At 36.0% G+C, this 14780-nt stretch overlaps 1 protein-coding gene across 1 annotated transcript in view; it reads left to right on the top strand.

Annotated features, from left to right (window-relative positions):
* The first annotated feature begins 5612 nt into the window (after window positions 1-5612).
* The window catches only part of ADAD1 (adenosine deaminase domain containing 1), a 32004-nt gene continuing 22836 nt past the window's right edge, over window positions 5613-14780 (top strand). The window contains exons 1-4 of the mRNA XM_010985552.3: window positions 5613-5816; window positions 6572-6760; window positions 9200-9367; window positions 13785-13853. Coding sequence (XP_010983854.2) covers window positions 5645-5816; window positions 6572-6760; window positions 9200-9367; window positions 13785-13853 — 598 coding nt within the window. The 5' untranslated portion in view covers window positions 5613-5644. The remainder of the gene's footprint in view (window positions 5817-6571; window positions 6761-9199; window positions 9368-13784; window positions 13854-14780) is intronic.

The following is a 14780-nucleotide window of genomic DNA, read 5'->3' as shown; positions in this document are numbered from 1 at the left end:
AATCCCCACATCTACACAGGCAGAAGAGGCTGAGACACAATCTTGCCATAAACCCCACCCCTAGTGTGGTGGCACACAATCAGTAAGGAACTCACAACTCCAAGCTTCTGCTCAAGAAGAAAGGGTTTGAATCCTACATCTGACAACTTTGAAGACCTGCACCTAAGAGATGAGCCCCTAAAACATCTAGCTATGAAAGCCAATAAGGCTTGCATCCACAAGACACACAAAGCCATAGTGAACAGAGAAACAGTCCTGAAAGGGTTTGCATGGACTCACTGTGACTACATCCTAGGCCCAGCACTGAGGTAACTGACTGAAACATCCAGTCCTTCTGTAAAAGAGGACTATTTGCTTATCGTAAAGCTTTGGGCTAAGGAGAAGGCATCTAATTTAACACACATCTAGGGGTCTACCTAAATACTCTCCAAAGATCATAGAGGCCAGCAGGCACCATCTTTGTGTCCTCCCTCTGCCTCACCCCAGGTCACAAGTACCTCCCAGAAAGGAGTTCGTGCAAATGTCTGGTGCCCTAGTTTTTGTGCATACCACCCAGAGGTCACCTCGTGATTGCCTGACTCTGGTGAACTCAGAAGGGCTTATGTTCACAGGTCCCACAAGACTGTAACAACAAAATTATTAACTGGCTATCCACCCAGGGCACAGTGGAGAAGCAGCAGACTGTGAAAGAGCCCTATTAGTTTATCTTCATACTGTGGCCTGAGGGGCAGGTTTCTACTTAAACACACATATAAGGGCCCACTGCAATCCTCTCCAGAGACCAGGGAGGCTAGGCTGGTGGCACTATCTTCATGTCCTCCCCCGCCTCACCCCAGATCACCAGTGTCTCTCTGAGAAGCCTGTGCACATGTCTGGCACCCCAGAAGACACATCTCTTAATAGCCTGGCTCTGGTGGCTAGTGCATGGGTTGGGTTCATGGGTTTAATGGGATGGCGGTAAACAAAGAAAAAGTTCTTAATTGGCTATCATCCCAGACTCAGTGCAGAGGGGGCAAACAGAAAAGCCCAACACCCAGTCTCCCCCTGAAAGAGGTATATTTGCATACTTTCAAAGTTTCTACCTCAGGATTCAGCTTTCGATCAGACTAAATCTAGGTAATGACTAAAATCTTCCCTCCATTGGGTCACTGATAGATCTTGACACACCCTCAACTATACGGAGGCACTAAGAACAAACTAAACTACTTAGACAACCACAAAGTTTTTGAGAAGCAACCATGAATGAGCTAGGGAAGGGCTGAACAATAACGTTCATCTCCTACATGAGGCCAATCCTTTAAGATTGGAAGAGGTGGCTGTTTTTTCTAATGCATAGAAGTGAACTGGAGACTCAAGAAAAACAAAGAAACAAAGGAATGTGTTTCAAATGAAAGAACAAAATAAAACCTTAGAAAAAGTCCTTAATAAAAAGGAAGATAAGTGATTTATTTGAGAAACAGTACAAAATAAGATAAATGTTTACCAAGCTCAGAAGAATAGATTAAAAAAGTGAGAACTTCAACAAAGAGATAGAAAATACAAGAAAGTACTAAATAAAACCGACAAAGCTGAATAATACAATAACTGAACTAAAAAATACAATAGAGGGGTTCATCAGACTAGATGAAACAGCAGAAAAAATCAGTGTACTCGAAGACAGAGCAGTGGCACTTGCCTAATCAGGCACATGAAAGTGGACGACTATCTAACACCATATACAAAAATCAACTCAAAATGGATTAAAGACATGAACCTAATAAGACCTGAAACCAAAAAACTCCTAGTAGAAAACATAGGTGGTAAGCTCCTTGACTTTGGTGTTGGTAATGTTTTTTTGAATTTGACATCCAAAGCAAAGGCAACAAAAGCAAAGATAAACAAGCAGGACTGTATAGGACTATAAAGTTTCTTCACAGGAGAGAAAACCATTAACAAAATGAAAAGGCAACTTACAGAATGGAAAAAAAAATATTTTCAAATCATATATCTGATAAGGGTTTAATACCCAAAATGCACAAAGAACTCATGAAACTCAATACCAAAAAAATCAAACAATCTGATTTTTAAAATCGTGTATACCAAAGAAGGTACAGAGATGGCCAATAGGTACATGAAAAGGTGTTCAACATCACTATCAGAGAAATGCAAATCAAAACCACAATGAGATAACCACTTCACATCTAATGGAACAGCTACTATCAAAAAGACAAGAAATAACAAATGTTGGCGAGGATGTGGATAAAAGGGAACCCTCATACACTGTTGGAGGGAATGTAAATTTGTTCAGTGGCTATGGAAAACAATACAGAGGTTCTGCAAAAATTAAAAACAGAATTACCATATGATCCAGCATTTCCACTACTGGGTGTTTATCCTAAGGAAATGAAAACCCTAACTGGAAAAGGCATCTGCACCCCCATTTTTAGTGCAGCATTATTTATAATAGCCAAGACATGGAACAACATAAATGTCCATCAATGGAGGAATAGACAGAAAAGATGTGGTATATATACACAACTGAATATCATTCATCCATAAAAAAGGGAAATCTTGCCATTTGCGACAACATGGATTGACTTTGAGGGCATTAGGATAAGTGAAATAAGACAGGGAAATACAAACACTATATAATTTCACTTAAATGACGTCATAGATACAAAGAACAGATTAGGGGTTACCAGAACCAAGAGGTAAGAATATCAAAAGGCACAAGCTTCCAGTTATAAAATAAATAAGTCCTGGAGATGTTATACACAGTATGGTGATTATAATTAATAATACTGTATTGTATATTTGCTAAGTTAGTAGATCTTAAAAGTTCTTATCACAAGAAAAAAAAATTGCAACTGTGTGTGGTGATGAATGTTAACTAGATTTGTTGTGGTGATCAATATGCAATACACACATATACCAAATCATGTTTTCCATCTGAAACTAATATAAAGTTATATGTCCATTATAGTTCAATAAAAAAGAAGAAATTTAACTGAGAAAACATATCTAAGAAAAAAAGAACGCCACAGTAATAACTGCTTCAGGCAAAACGAAAATTAGACTCCAGGGTGAAACAGGATACGCGCATAGCCTCAAATTATCTCTCTCAAAATATTTATAAATATGGTGGTTTTAACATATGTTCACAAATTCTGTGATACTCCTCTCTCCAGGAGGTGGACCTCTATTTCCCTCCCCTTGTGTGTATGTCGGACTTCCTCCTAACAAGAGTATAGAAAATGGAAAACAGTAACTTCATAGTGGAAAAACCTGACAGACACAACCTTTACCAAGTCCTCAAGGTTAGCATTGCCACTAACAGTTGATATCACATACTCTCTGATATGCCACAAGATGTGCACCTGACTTCTGTAGCAGTCTTCCCAAATTATCCTTAACTCTTGTATAACCATAAGAAAACATCAGGTATATGTAAATTGAGGGTCATTTCACAAAACATCCAAAAAGGACTCTTCAAAAGTATCGAGGTCAAGAAAAATAAGGAAAGACTGAAAATTTATCATAGACCACAGAAAATTAAGGAGGCAAGACCAGTAAGTGCAATGCAGTATCCTGGACTGACTCTTCAACAGGAAGTGGACATTAGTAGAAAAACTGGTGAAATATGAATAAAGTATATAGTGTAGTTAGTAGTATTGCACCCAAGGTTAATTTCTTAGTTTTGATAAATGTATTGGTGTGCAAGACGTTAACATTAGGGGGAACTAGATGGAAGAATATAGAGAAACTTTATGACTTTTCTATAACTCTAAAATTATTTCAAAATAAAATATTATACATATATGCTTTCTAAGAATAATTTTTAACCATTCCTTTTACTTTTTGAGCTTCTGTTTCTACTCAAATTTGACCCTAATGTAATTATATATTTTTGTACTTTTAAGTTTTACTCACCATCCTTAGCATACTTCTTGGCACTAACATTTTAATTTTTAAATTTCCTATAAGAAAAAGATTATAAGTGTTAAAGGGGGAGAAAGCTAGGCTTTTATCGTTACAATTATTAACGAGCACTGGATCAAAGCAACATAACACATTCTGATAGTCACTAAAGAAAAATATGCCGCTTTTATTGAAAATACATTGCGTAATGAAATAAGGCTGTTTTTTCCTCCCATTTAGCCCATGTATCCGTAGATGGATGCCATTCCCATCAATTCTATTGCTGTTTTCTATTTCTTATTTAAAAGTGATTTAATCCTTGAGAAACCTTTACCACACACAAAAAAAATTAGAGGGGTATTTAAATTTTGTTATAACAATGTCGGTCAATTCCCTGACGTCCTTGTGGACTACATGCCAAAACTGGTTTAGTAATTTACCATTTAAAATATTTTCAGCGATCTATCGACTAACACCTCCACTAGGGCCTCCTTCAACTTTCACAAGAGTAAAGAATTGAGAACACCTACATTGGGTTTGTCACTTCTATATTAGAGCCATTAGCTCTGAACGCCCTCACCTGTTTTCATGATTGATTATTCTTTGCTTGGCTCCACCACTGAGGCTCCTGCAGGAGTCCAGGGTGTTTTTTTCTGAAAACAGGAGAGACACCGTGAGGCCAAACCTTGTCCACAGGTGCAATCTTTGAGAATAATTGGGACAAAGAGAATAGAAACCACCCACACATATAGGTTTCCCTAGGACAGCCCCCAAGCCCACTAGATAAGGAGGCCGCGTTACAGCGCTCTGTCAGGACGGAGAGGGAAAGGCAGGGTGAGAAGGAGGTGTGTGCGCAGGGCATCAGCCAGGAGAGTGACTAAACCCAACTGCGCGACTTACCCACCTTCTCCAGCACCGAAGGTGGCCAATAGGCCTGAGCACCCACGCTACGAGACCCGCACGGGCATTACGTGGCCCTGAACGTGCGAGGCGCTCGCGTCGCACAACTTGGCGACGACGCAGGCCGTGGAGCGCGGCAGGCACGCGCTGGCGCATGCGCAGGGGTGGGAGCGCGGGCCGCGGAGGCGGTTGGTGATTGGATGCGGCAGGCGCAGGCGCGTCTGACCCGCTCCTGCAGCGAGGCCGCGAGACCGCTTTTGAAAGACGCAGCGCTGGTCGCGTGGCTTTCACGCCAAGCGGTCTGAAGAGAGAGGTTGAGGCCATCCGGGAGAAGCAACGGCGTCGTCGTCAGCGGCAGGCCGGCGAGCCCCAGGCCTGCGGCCCTGTCTGCGGCTCAGTCAGAACTACCAGCCTGCGGGGTCCGGCCAGCAGGGCAAGAAGGACAATTTTGGTGGGTGGGAGTTGGGGAGGGACTTGGGAGGCTGCCAACAGGCCGCTGCGGGTCTCATGTTTTTGTTTTCTTTTCTTTCTTTTTCCCTGACCCCCGAGTAGGTGTAAGGGCTCTTCACCACAGGTCGCGTCATTCTTTTTTTCTCTTTGTGGTAGCACTGTGGGGAGGGATTTAGGAGACAGTTCTGTAAAAAAAAAAATAATAACAAAAAACCTGAAAGACTCCAGTCACAAAGAAGTCATGACGTCAGTTAAGAAGCTTTGACTTGTGAGTGTGTATGTAAAGGCTGTTTATGGGAATGTGGTTATTTCAGGGTATTTTTATTCTACCTAGTACCTTGGGCTTTGTTTGTTTGTTTGTTTTCTGCCAATTTTCTTATAATTTGTAGGTGAGAAAATGTCTGGCAACAACGACTGGTTTCAGGGTTCTCGGGTCCCTAGCTTTGCTCAGATGCTGAAAAAGAACTTGCCAGTTCAGCCATCAGCCCAGACGGTATCTATACCTGCAGGATACTCCTCGGAGAGTTACAGCCTGTCGAATATGGCATCCAAGGTTACTCAAGTGACGGGTACAAACCCTTTTACATTTGTCATAATGCCTGTGTTCTTTAAGATTCTGGGATGGCCAGTAAGTTTTATTGAGCCTCTGCTTTAAATGTTTCCTGGATATATATCCGTTTACCTGTGGCCATGTACCGACTGAAACTTGAATTTGACTCCTAACACTGTGGAAATTCTTCCCCTGGCTGCTCACTTAATTGTTCTTTACCACATGAGATTAAACAATTTCCAGCATGTCTTGCCTTTTTGAGGTGAGGCTGTGTTTTCCCCTTCAAGGAACAGAGCTGGACTTGTACTGGTTTATATTCCACATATCACTTAACATAGTGTTGTGTAAAGCAGAGACAAACATACTTTAAAAATCCGATTGAATTCAACGTGAAAGTTTATATAAAATAGTGAATAGGAAGCAGAAACTGGGTCCTAGCCCCAAATCTGTCTTACGTTCTAGGCCTTAGTGAAGTCATGTGTAGAAATGGCTTAGAGAGCCTCTGAAGGCCTTGGCCTCACTAAAATTCTATGATTCTTTGATATCCCTTATGATACGGCAGTGAGAGCACTTTGTAAAACAGTCTTAATACTCCAAAAGATATATCCGGTAAGAGGTTACACTTCTTTAGCAGTGGAAACTTATTTTTAATGAAAAACACATATGATTGTGTCTTGGAAAAATCATCTGTTTTAGGGAAGGGTTTAGTGCTTTTGCTTGTCTTCTTCTTTTTTTAATTTAACCAAATTGACAAGCATAAATATTTATTCTTAGGTAATTTTCCAGAACCATTGCTTTCCAAAGGCCTTTCATCTATTTCAAATCCTGTCCTTCCTCCGAAAAAAATACCTAAGGAATTTATAATGAAATACAAACGTGGAGAGATAAATCCTGTGTCAGCCTTGCACCAGTTTGCACAGATGCAGCGGGTTCAGCTTGACCTTAAGGAAACAGTAACAACAGGCAAGTGCAAATTTGTATCTGGTTGTTACAGTACTGGGAAAAACTTTCCTATTAAAAGCAAAGTATATAAGTAGTACTAAATTTGGTTATTTTCCTTATTTACCTAATATTGGAGTTAGATAACTACTAGTATGTTTTTGCAAGTATACTTAAGAAATTTTTATGTTCATACTTCTTTAGCCTTCTAAGCCTCTACATTTAACTTATACAAAATTTTTACAATCACTGAATTTTTCTTATTATACATGGCTAGTTTAATGGAAATTTTATCAGCGTTGTAGATTTTCAGGTGTAAATAAGTACTCCTCGTAGCACAAACATGCTTTTGTGTGAATGTTACATATTTGGACTATGATTGTTTTATGAGTATTCTGTGATAATGATGCCTGACAAAAATTATAGTCAAATTTGGCTTCTGAAATTTAAAAATTAGAAGTGAAAATAGCACATTATTGATTCTCTGCAAACTTTTCTGTTTTCTCCATTCTCTACTAAACTGCTCTCCCACCAGAAGAATCTGTTATCATACTGGGTCTGTGGAAGGCTGCAGGAGTACAGATTAGTAAAAGATGGGAAGAAGCTTCTGATTTTGTCACTTTATGACTAGTGATGTGGAAAAACTTTTGGAAAGTGGAGGGACAAGAGAATAAAGTGCTCTTAAGAGGCATTGGCAGGCTTAAAGCATGAGAATCAAAGCACAATCTTTTAAAAAAGAATCTGTGTATGTGTATATAAGTGTGGGTACTTGTGTGTATATTTATACACACACAATCAGGTAGTTTTGTTTAATTTTCTCTTCCTGATACTAACTTTTGCTGGTAGGGTGTCTCAGAGTTAGTATCTTTGCAAAGAATTTAAAGCTTTCGAGATTTTTAGTAAATATTGTCATACTGAAGCAAAGTTTCTAGTCGTTGTTTTGGATGAAATAACAGTAAATTAACAGGTGGCAAAAATAGGGTCTTAATATAGAAGATGGAGTTTTCCTAGATCCTGTCACTATAGTTTGGATTACTTCATGTGATTAATACTATGGATTGAATTTCTGTATAACTAGTTTGCTTTCCTCCATTTTTCTCCACTGCCCTTGGAAAATGTAAACTATTGGTCACAGTTAAAAAAAAAATTTTAGGGCAAATCTTCATTGATCTGAGCAGAAACTACTAAAAAATATAACTCAGTGATTGTTAATGGTGCTCATTTTATGTGCATAGTACTAGTTGAATAATCTAATTCAGTAGGTTTGGTAGAAAAACCAGAGAATCAGTATTTAACAAGCTCTTTAGTATGGATTTAGATGATCATAAGGTTTGAGAACCTGAGATATAAATAGAATGGAGCTTAAGGGCTCTGACACAGTACTCACTAACAAATTTGATGTGCGGTACCTCCCACATTAGAATCATCTGGGCCATTTGTTAAAAGTATAAAATAGTCTAAGGTTTAGTAAATTTGGTTTGGAACCCAGCTGATCGTGAAGGAAGGAACTTGGAAAACAGGTCCTAGATATTGGAAGGAAAGCAGTTTATTCTGATACAGTCTGGAGTTGCTTGTAAAATCTTGGTGTACATCTTAGAGGAAAACCCAGCAGTTAATGTAATGTGTGAAAAGATAAGATAATAAAATAATAATGAGGCTTATGTGGAGTAACATTGTACATAGCCATTCGTAACGTAACCAGAATGGAGACTTAAGTTTCTTAAAGACCTTCTGTAGTCTGAATACCAGCAAGTAAAACTTGAACCAGGAAATTCTTTGGCCTTTTAATATAAATGATACTGTTTCATCAGGCAGATAGGAAGACAAGGTAAATGTAATTAATTGTATAAAGGTAATTTTTCTGAGAATTTTGGATGACTGGACATTCAGTTTAATTCTTTAGCATATTTTTTATTATTACTTATTTTTCGGTTTTCCTTGAGAATCCCCCTACCACTCTAAGGCTATGATGGGTAGTTGCTTACCATGACTCCCTGATAGGAGCATAAGATTTCTTCACAGGGATTCCTTCTGTTCTGGAGCTTATAACAGTACTGAGGCACTCAGAGAGTAGGAGAAATTCAACTTCATCAATATTGAAGTTTGAAAGAAGAGAAACGTTGCTAGAGGCTCCACATTTACCTCTCATTGGTCATTTGATAGATATTTGGATGCTTACCGTTGCCAGGCATTATGCAAGACACTGTTGCTCCATGTGTGACATGTACCCTGAAGCTGGCCCTACTGTTCATGCTAAATCTGGGACCAGAACTTGAAGGATTCCTCAGAACTAGCTTAGGGGCCCACTCAACTTTGCTTTTAAACTGTATTGGCCCTATAAGAAAACTGATAGGCTGCGATAGTTTTCTACAATTGTACTGGAATATTTTCCTATGTGACAGACATCTTTTGCAGGATCATGTTGTGAAGTATTACAGCATTCACTCTGAGTTATTTTTTAAGGTAATGTTATGGGACCGTATTTTGCTTTTTGTGCTGTGGTGGATGGTATTCAGTACAAGACTGGACTGGGACAAAATAAAAAGGAGTCTAGATCCAATGCAGCAAAATTAGCTCTTGATGAGCTTCTACAATTGGATGAACCTGAATCAAGAATTTCAGAAACATCAGGTAAATATTCTTGATTATAAAGTAGAGTTTGTAAAATGTATCATTTTCCAGAAAGAGTCACCTGGAAGATTTACGTTAATGAAGGGTTACTTGTCAACTACAACAAAGAAGTAGCAGGATTTATTTGAGAAAATAAAGGTTTGAGGTAGCATAGAAAATAGATTGAGGGTGTAAACTCTGGAATTAGAGTGCTAAGCATTGAGTATTGACCCTGGACAGACAAGTTATTTGCCTGCTAAACCTAAGTTTCATCACTTGAAAAATGGAGACAAGGATAGATACCTCCTATGTCTATCATTAGGATTAAATAAATAATGCATGCAGAGCTTTTAACCAGTACCTGGTGAGGAGTAACATAATCAAACGGCAGTGGTTCTTAGTAAATATTTATTAATTTGAGGAATATAGTAAACTTAGCATAGTAAACAGTTTTTGTCAATATTGACTGCATGTTAGATTACATTTTGGTTAACTATAAATGAGGCAACTTAATGAAGAAAAACATTTAACTTTGATTTAAACAGTGGCAGTAAATTCTTTTTAAATTCAAATCATCAATTTATTTTACTGCTGGATTTGTAAAATTTGTAACCTATTTTATTATTTCTTTTGTAATACTTAAGGTTATTTTCTTTAAGCTCAATTCTTATTTCATATGTTTTAATTTTTCTATTTAGTTAAAACCATTATTTAATAGTTTAAAATGATTTATTTTGCAACATCTCATAAGTTTTGATATGTAGTCTTTTTTGTTGTTTTCAAATAGTTTGTCATACTTTTGATTTATAATAAGTACTTAGGAAAATATTTTCTTAATTTTCATATTTCTGTTCACTATCTTTGAGATTTATTAAATTTTTAGAGCTAGGTATGATGCTTTTGGTGTCTTAAACATGGTGGCAGTTTATTAATGGAAATTCCTTATATGTGATTATTTTATCAGCTATTAACCCACCTAGTTATGTCCCCAGCAATATTTTCCCAGTTTCCTTTCAACTATAACGTGCATTTGAATCAATAAATCTGTGTTTTGAGAATGTGTTGAGTTCAGAGACTATGGTAAATACCAGGAATCCAGAAACAAATAAGCCCTGTCCTCTACCTTCAGGGAACTAAAATGCTTTGTTGAAATCAAGTTAAAACTGAGCTACAGAATTTCCCAAGCATCTAATTTAATTAACAGAAAATGATACTTATGATTGGCTTCTTGTGATAAATGCGTTTTCCCTAAGGGTTTTCAAAATGTTTGTCTAGGGATAGTAGATGTTTTGCCGTGTGAGCAATGATTTTTAGTGTCCAAACATTTATCTTTTCCCTTCTTTGTGAAAATTAAGGTAACATTTTCCCGTTATCACTGATGCCACTTTTATATTCACCGTCTTCTCAAAAATTGCCAGTAGTGCCTTAATTATGACTAGAAGTTATTTAGTAAAACTTTTTTATTGGCATAAAGCCTGGAAATAATAAGGTCATCTTTTCACTTATAATGAGCCACATTTTCTTATTTAAAATGTTTGTCTTAGACAGCCAAGTTTAATAATTTATTTTTCTTGTGGAGAGATATGGAAAGTAAGTGTTGAGTATTTTTTTTTCTTAGCTGTTAACCTTACATTTGTTTTTCTAGTCTCCTCCACATTCATAATGTAAAATTTTAATTTTAAAAACTTACTTACAAATTTTTTTAAATTCTAAATTCATCAGAATTAATTTTCATGTATATCTTCTTTCACATTTTGTACATGGTGTTTTAAAAATTATGGTTTTTTTAAATTTACTATATAAAAACTTTTTTGCCCTGATTTTTTTCAAGGGCAATATGATTAATGATGCTATGATAGGTTTTGAAAATCTAACACTGTCTGACACAATGAATCTGGCTCTAAACTTAGTTTATTTCAGCACCTCTTAAAAAATCATTTAATAATGTGAAAGTAATGTAAACTTCTTATAATGCTATGTTTAAAAATAAGATTTACTGTCTTAACCATTTTAAGTGTACAATCCAATAGTACTGATAGTAATAGTACAATAGTGTTAAGTACATTCACTTTGTTGTGCATCCAATATCCAGAATTCATCTTACAAAGCTGAAATTCTATACCCATTAAACAATTATTCCTTATTCACCCCTTCATCAAGCCCATGGCAATTACCATTCTACTTTCTGTCTGTATGAATTTGACCATTCTGGTTACCTCATATAAGTAAAATCATGCAGTATGTGTCTTTTTGTGACTGACTTATTTCACTTAGCATAATGTCCTCAAAATTTCTCCATGTTGTGGCCTGTGTCAGAATTTCCTTCCTTTTTAAGGCTGAATAATAATTCTGTTGTATGCATAAACCACATTTTGTTTATCCATTCTTCTGTTGATGGACTTTTGGATTGCTTCAACTTTGGCTGTTGTCAATAATGCTGCTATGAGCGTGGGTGTACAACTATCTCTTTATATCTTGCTTTCAGTTTTTTGGGTTTTATACCCAGTAGTAGAATTGCTGCATCATATGGTAATTTTATGTTTAATTTTTTTGAAGAACTACCATATTGTGTTCCATAATGGCTGCACCATTTTACATTCTACCCACAGTGCACAACGATTCTAACTTTTTCCACATCGTTGTCAAAACTTCCTGTTTTCCTTTTATTTTTATTTATTTATTTATTTGTTGATAGTAGCCATCCTAATGGGTGAGGTATGGTATCTCATTGTGACTTTGATTTGCTTTCCCTAATTACTGGTGATGTTGAGCTTTTTTTTTTTTTCTTTTTTTCTTTTTTTCCCCAGGTGCTTATTGACCATTTGTATCTTCTTTGGAGAAATGTCATACTCAAGTCCAATTCTCATGAATTGGGTTGTTTCATTTTCTTTTGGGTTTTAGGCATCCGCTATATATTCCAAATAACACTTCCTCATCAGATAATATGATTTGCAAATATTTTCTCCTTTTATGAAGTTTTTAATTTTGAATAAGTCCAATTTTTCCGTTTTTTCCTCTGTTTTCTGTGCCTTTGGTTTCATATGTAAGAAATCATTGCCAAATCCAGTGTTATGAAGCTTTTCACCCCTGTTTTCTTCTAAGGGTTCTATAGTTTAGCTCTTTTACTTGGGTTTTTGATCCATATCAAGTTAATTTTTATATATATATATTTTTAGCTAAGGGTCCAACTTCATTCTTTTGCATATGGATATCCAGTTTTTCCAGCATCATTTATAGAAAAGACTGTTGTTTCCCCCATTGAATGGTGTTGGCACTCTTCTTTAGAATCATTTGACAACATATGTAAGGATTTATTTCTGGGTCTCTAGTCTGTTTCATTGGTCTGTGTGTCTGTCTTTATGCCAGTACCACACTGTTTTGATTACTGTCACTTTTGTATTAAGTTTTGAAGTGAGGAAGTGTGAGTCCTCCAACTTTTGCCTATTTGTGTATGGTGTTTCAAAATGCAAACCAACTTATGCAGTCACATTTTCTTATTTATTGAAAGTATTGTGCTTGATAAATACGATTTAGTATTTTTAGTTTTAGTATCTTTAGTTTTAATTCCACTTGATCCTTACTCACTGAGTAAATGGGGAAAAAATCCATCTTTCTCAGTTTTTAAAGTTCTGTTATCTAAAGTCCAAAGTGTATGTACCTAACTATAGTCAACATTTTTTTTTGCTTAACTAATGTGAACCCCAAGATGACATTGTCAACCTTTCTTTGCTGATTTCTGTGTATTCAGCTAGCTTCCCGTTTTACTCAAAATGAAGTCCAGAGTAGCAGTTCTATTTGTTTTGTCTTTTTGAATGATTCTTGAGAGATACTGACTACGTTAGTTGAACCTTTTCTCTTGGAGCCTACTCATTTAAGCTTTTCTCATCGTTTTTTGTCCCTTTGGTTTAGTGTCATGTTTCTTTCTTGTTTTTCCTGGATTCCCTAACTTAGGAACCAAATTGGAAAGCCATTGCTTCTCTGATTGAGACTGAAAGCTTGGAGAACTTTGAAGTATTCCCTTAGAAAATACTCTGGTAAAATAGGATTAAAATGATAATTTTTACTTATTAAATTTTTGATAGAATATTAAATTTAAATGTTTACCTGCTGTTACTGTAAATATGAAATTGTTCATAAGCATTCAAAACAGAGTTTGAGTTAAGTGATTTTCAGAATGTTGCATCTATTACAAAGCAAGTTATATAGTAGCATAAGACTAGGGAACCCAGAAATGTATTTGGTGTTTGTATAATTGATTTCAATATAGGAAAGACATTTAGCAAGGCTGAGCAAATAAATAATTGATGGCCTAGAGTTGGCAGAAGTATACAGTAAAAAATGATCATTCTTGGATTGCTATTTTATACAGAATAGTATGATAACTGCTCTTTGGAACATTGAGGTTTCATTTTTCCTTACACTTTTGTTTTATTTACAGGTCCTCCTCCTATTCCTGCCGAACCTCTTGCCCCACCTGAGCCAGTATATGTTTCAAAAGTACATTATGGTAGGAAAGACCTTTATAATTTTTAAAGAAGATTAACTGAATTAAAAATTATAACAACATGTAATTAAAATATGCATAAGTCTGAAAATATACATTAGTTTCTATTTTTACTCGAACCTGTCACACTTCTACAAAGAGGAGTATTTCCTTCCATACTCTGCTAAAAATTAAAGAAATAATAAAATTGGAAAGGAATGATTATGAAGAAATGGCTTTTTTCTTATAAAGAAATGGTTCATCATATCATGTAACTGCTTTTTTGAGAATTCTTTGCTTTAGTGGGATTGTCATTAATGAAAGCCAGTGGCTTTCTGGTGCTTGATGGTTGGGGTATTCATTTCAATTAATCTGTTCACTTTCTTTTAATGTTAGTTGGCACTCAAGCCCAAGAAAACTGTAACTGCAGTTGAAGTTACTAGTTGTGTGACCTAGGACCAGTTACTTCTCTATACACCTTAATTTCTCTGTCTGTAAAATGGCTACAACAATAATTACCTTATAGGATAGTTGTAAGGATTTAATTATTTATACATGTAAAATACTTAGATTGATGCCTGGCACACAGTAGGGTGCTCACTAAACAGTAAGTACTATTTTTTTTAACATTTGTTTATTGAGTTATAGTCATTTTACAATGTTGTGTCAAATTCCAGTGTAGAGCACAATTTTTCAGTTATACATGAACATACATATATTCAATGTCACATTTTTTTCCTCTGTGAGCTACAAACAGTAAGTACTATAATTTTTTATAATATTTTATTTTATTCAACATTATTTGGTAATTATTGTATGCTTTTCCCGTTAGATTGTGAATCCCCTGAAAAGCAAGAAATTATCCTTAATTTGTATACTCCCCACATGGTAGTAACACTTCAGACTTCAAAGTTTAGAGTATTTATATAACTAAAATGAAAAAGAGTGTTT

The sequence above is a fragment of the Camelus dromedarius genome, chromosome 1, assembly GCF_036321535.1.
Source record: "Camelus dromedarius isolate mCamDro1 chromosome 1, mCamDro1.pat, whole genome shotgun sequence".
Lineage (NCBI taxonomy): Eukaryota > Metazoa > Chordata > Mammalia > Artiodactyla > Camelidae > Camelus > Camelus dromedarius.
Note: the sequence above shows the minus strand (reverse complement) of the source record. Positions and strands in the feature narration are given on the sequence as shown.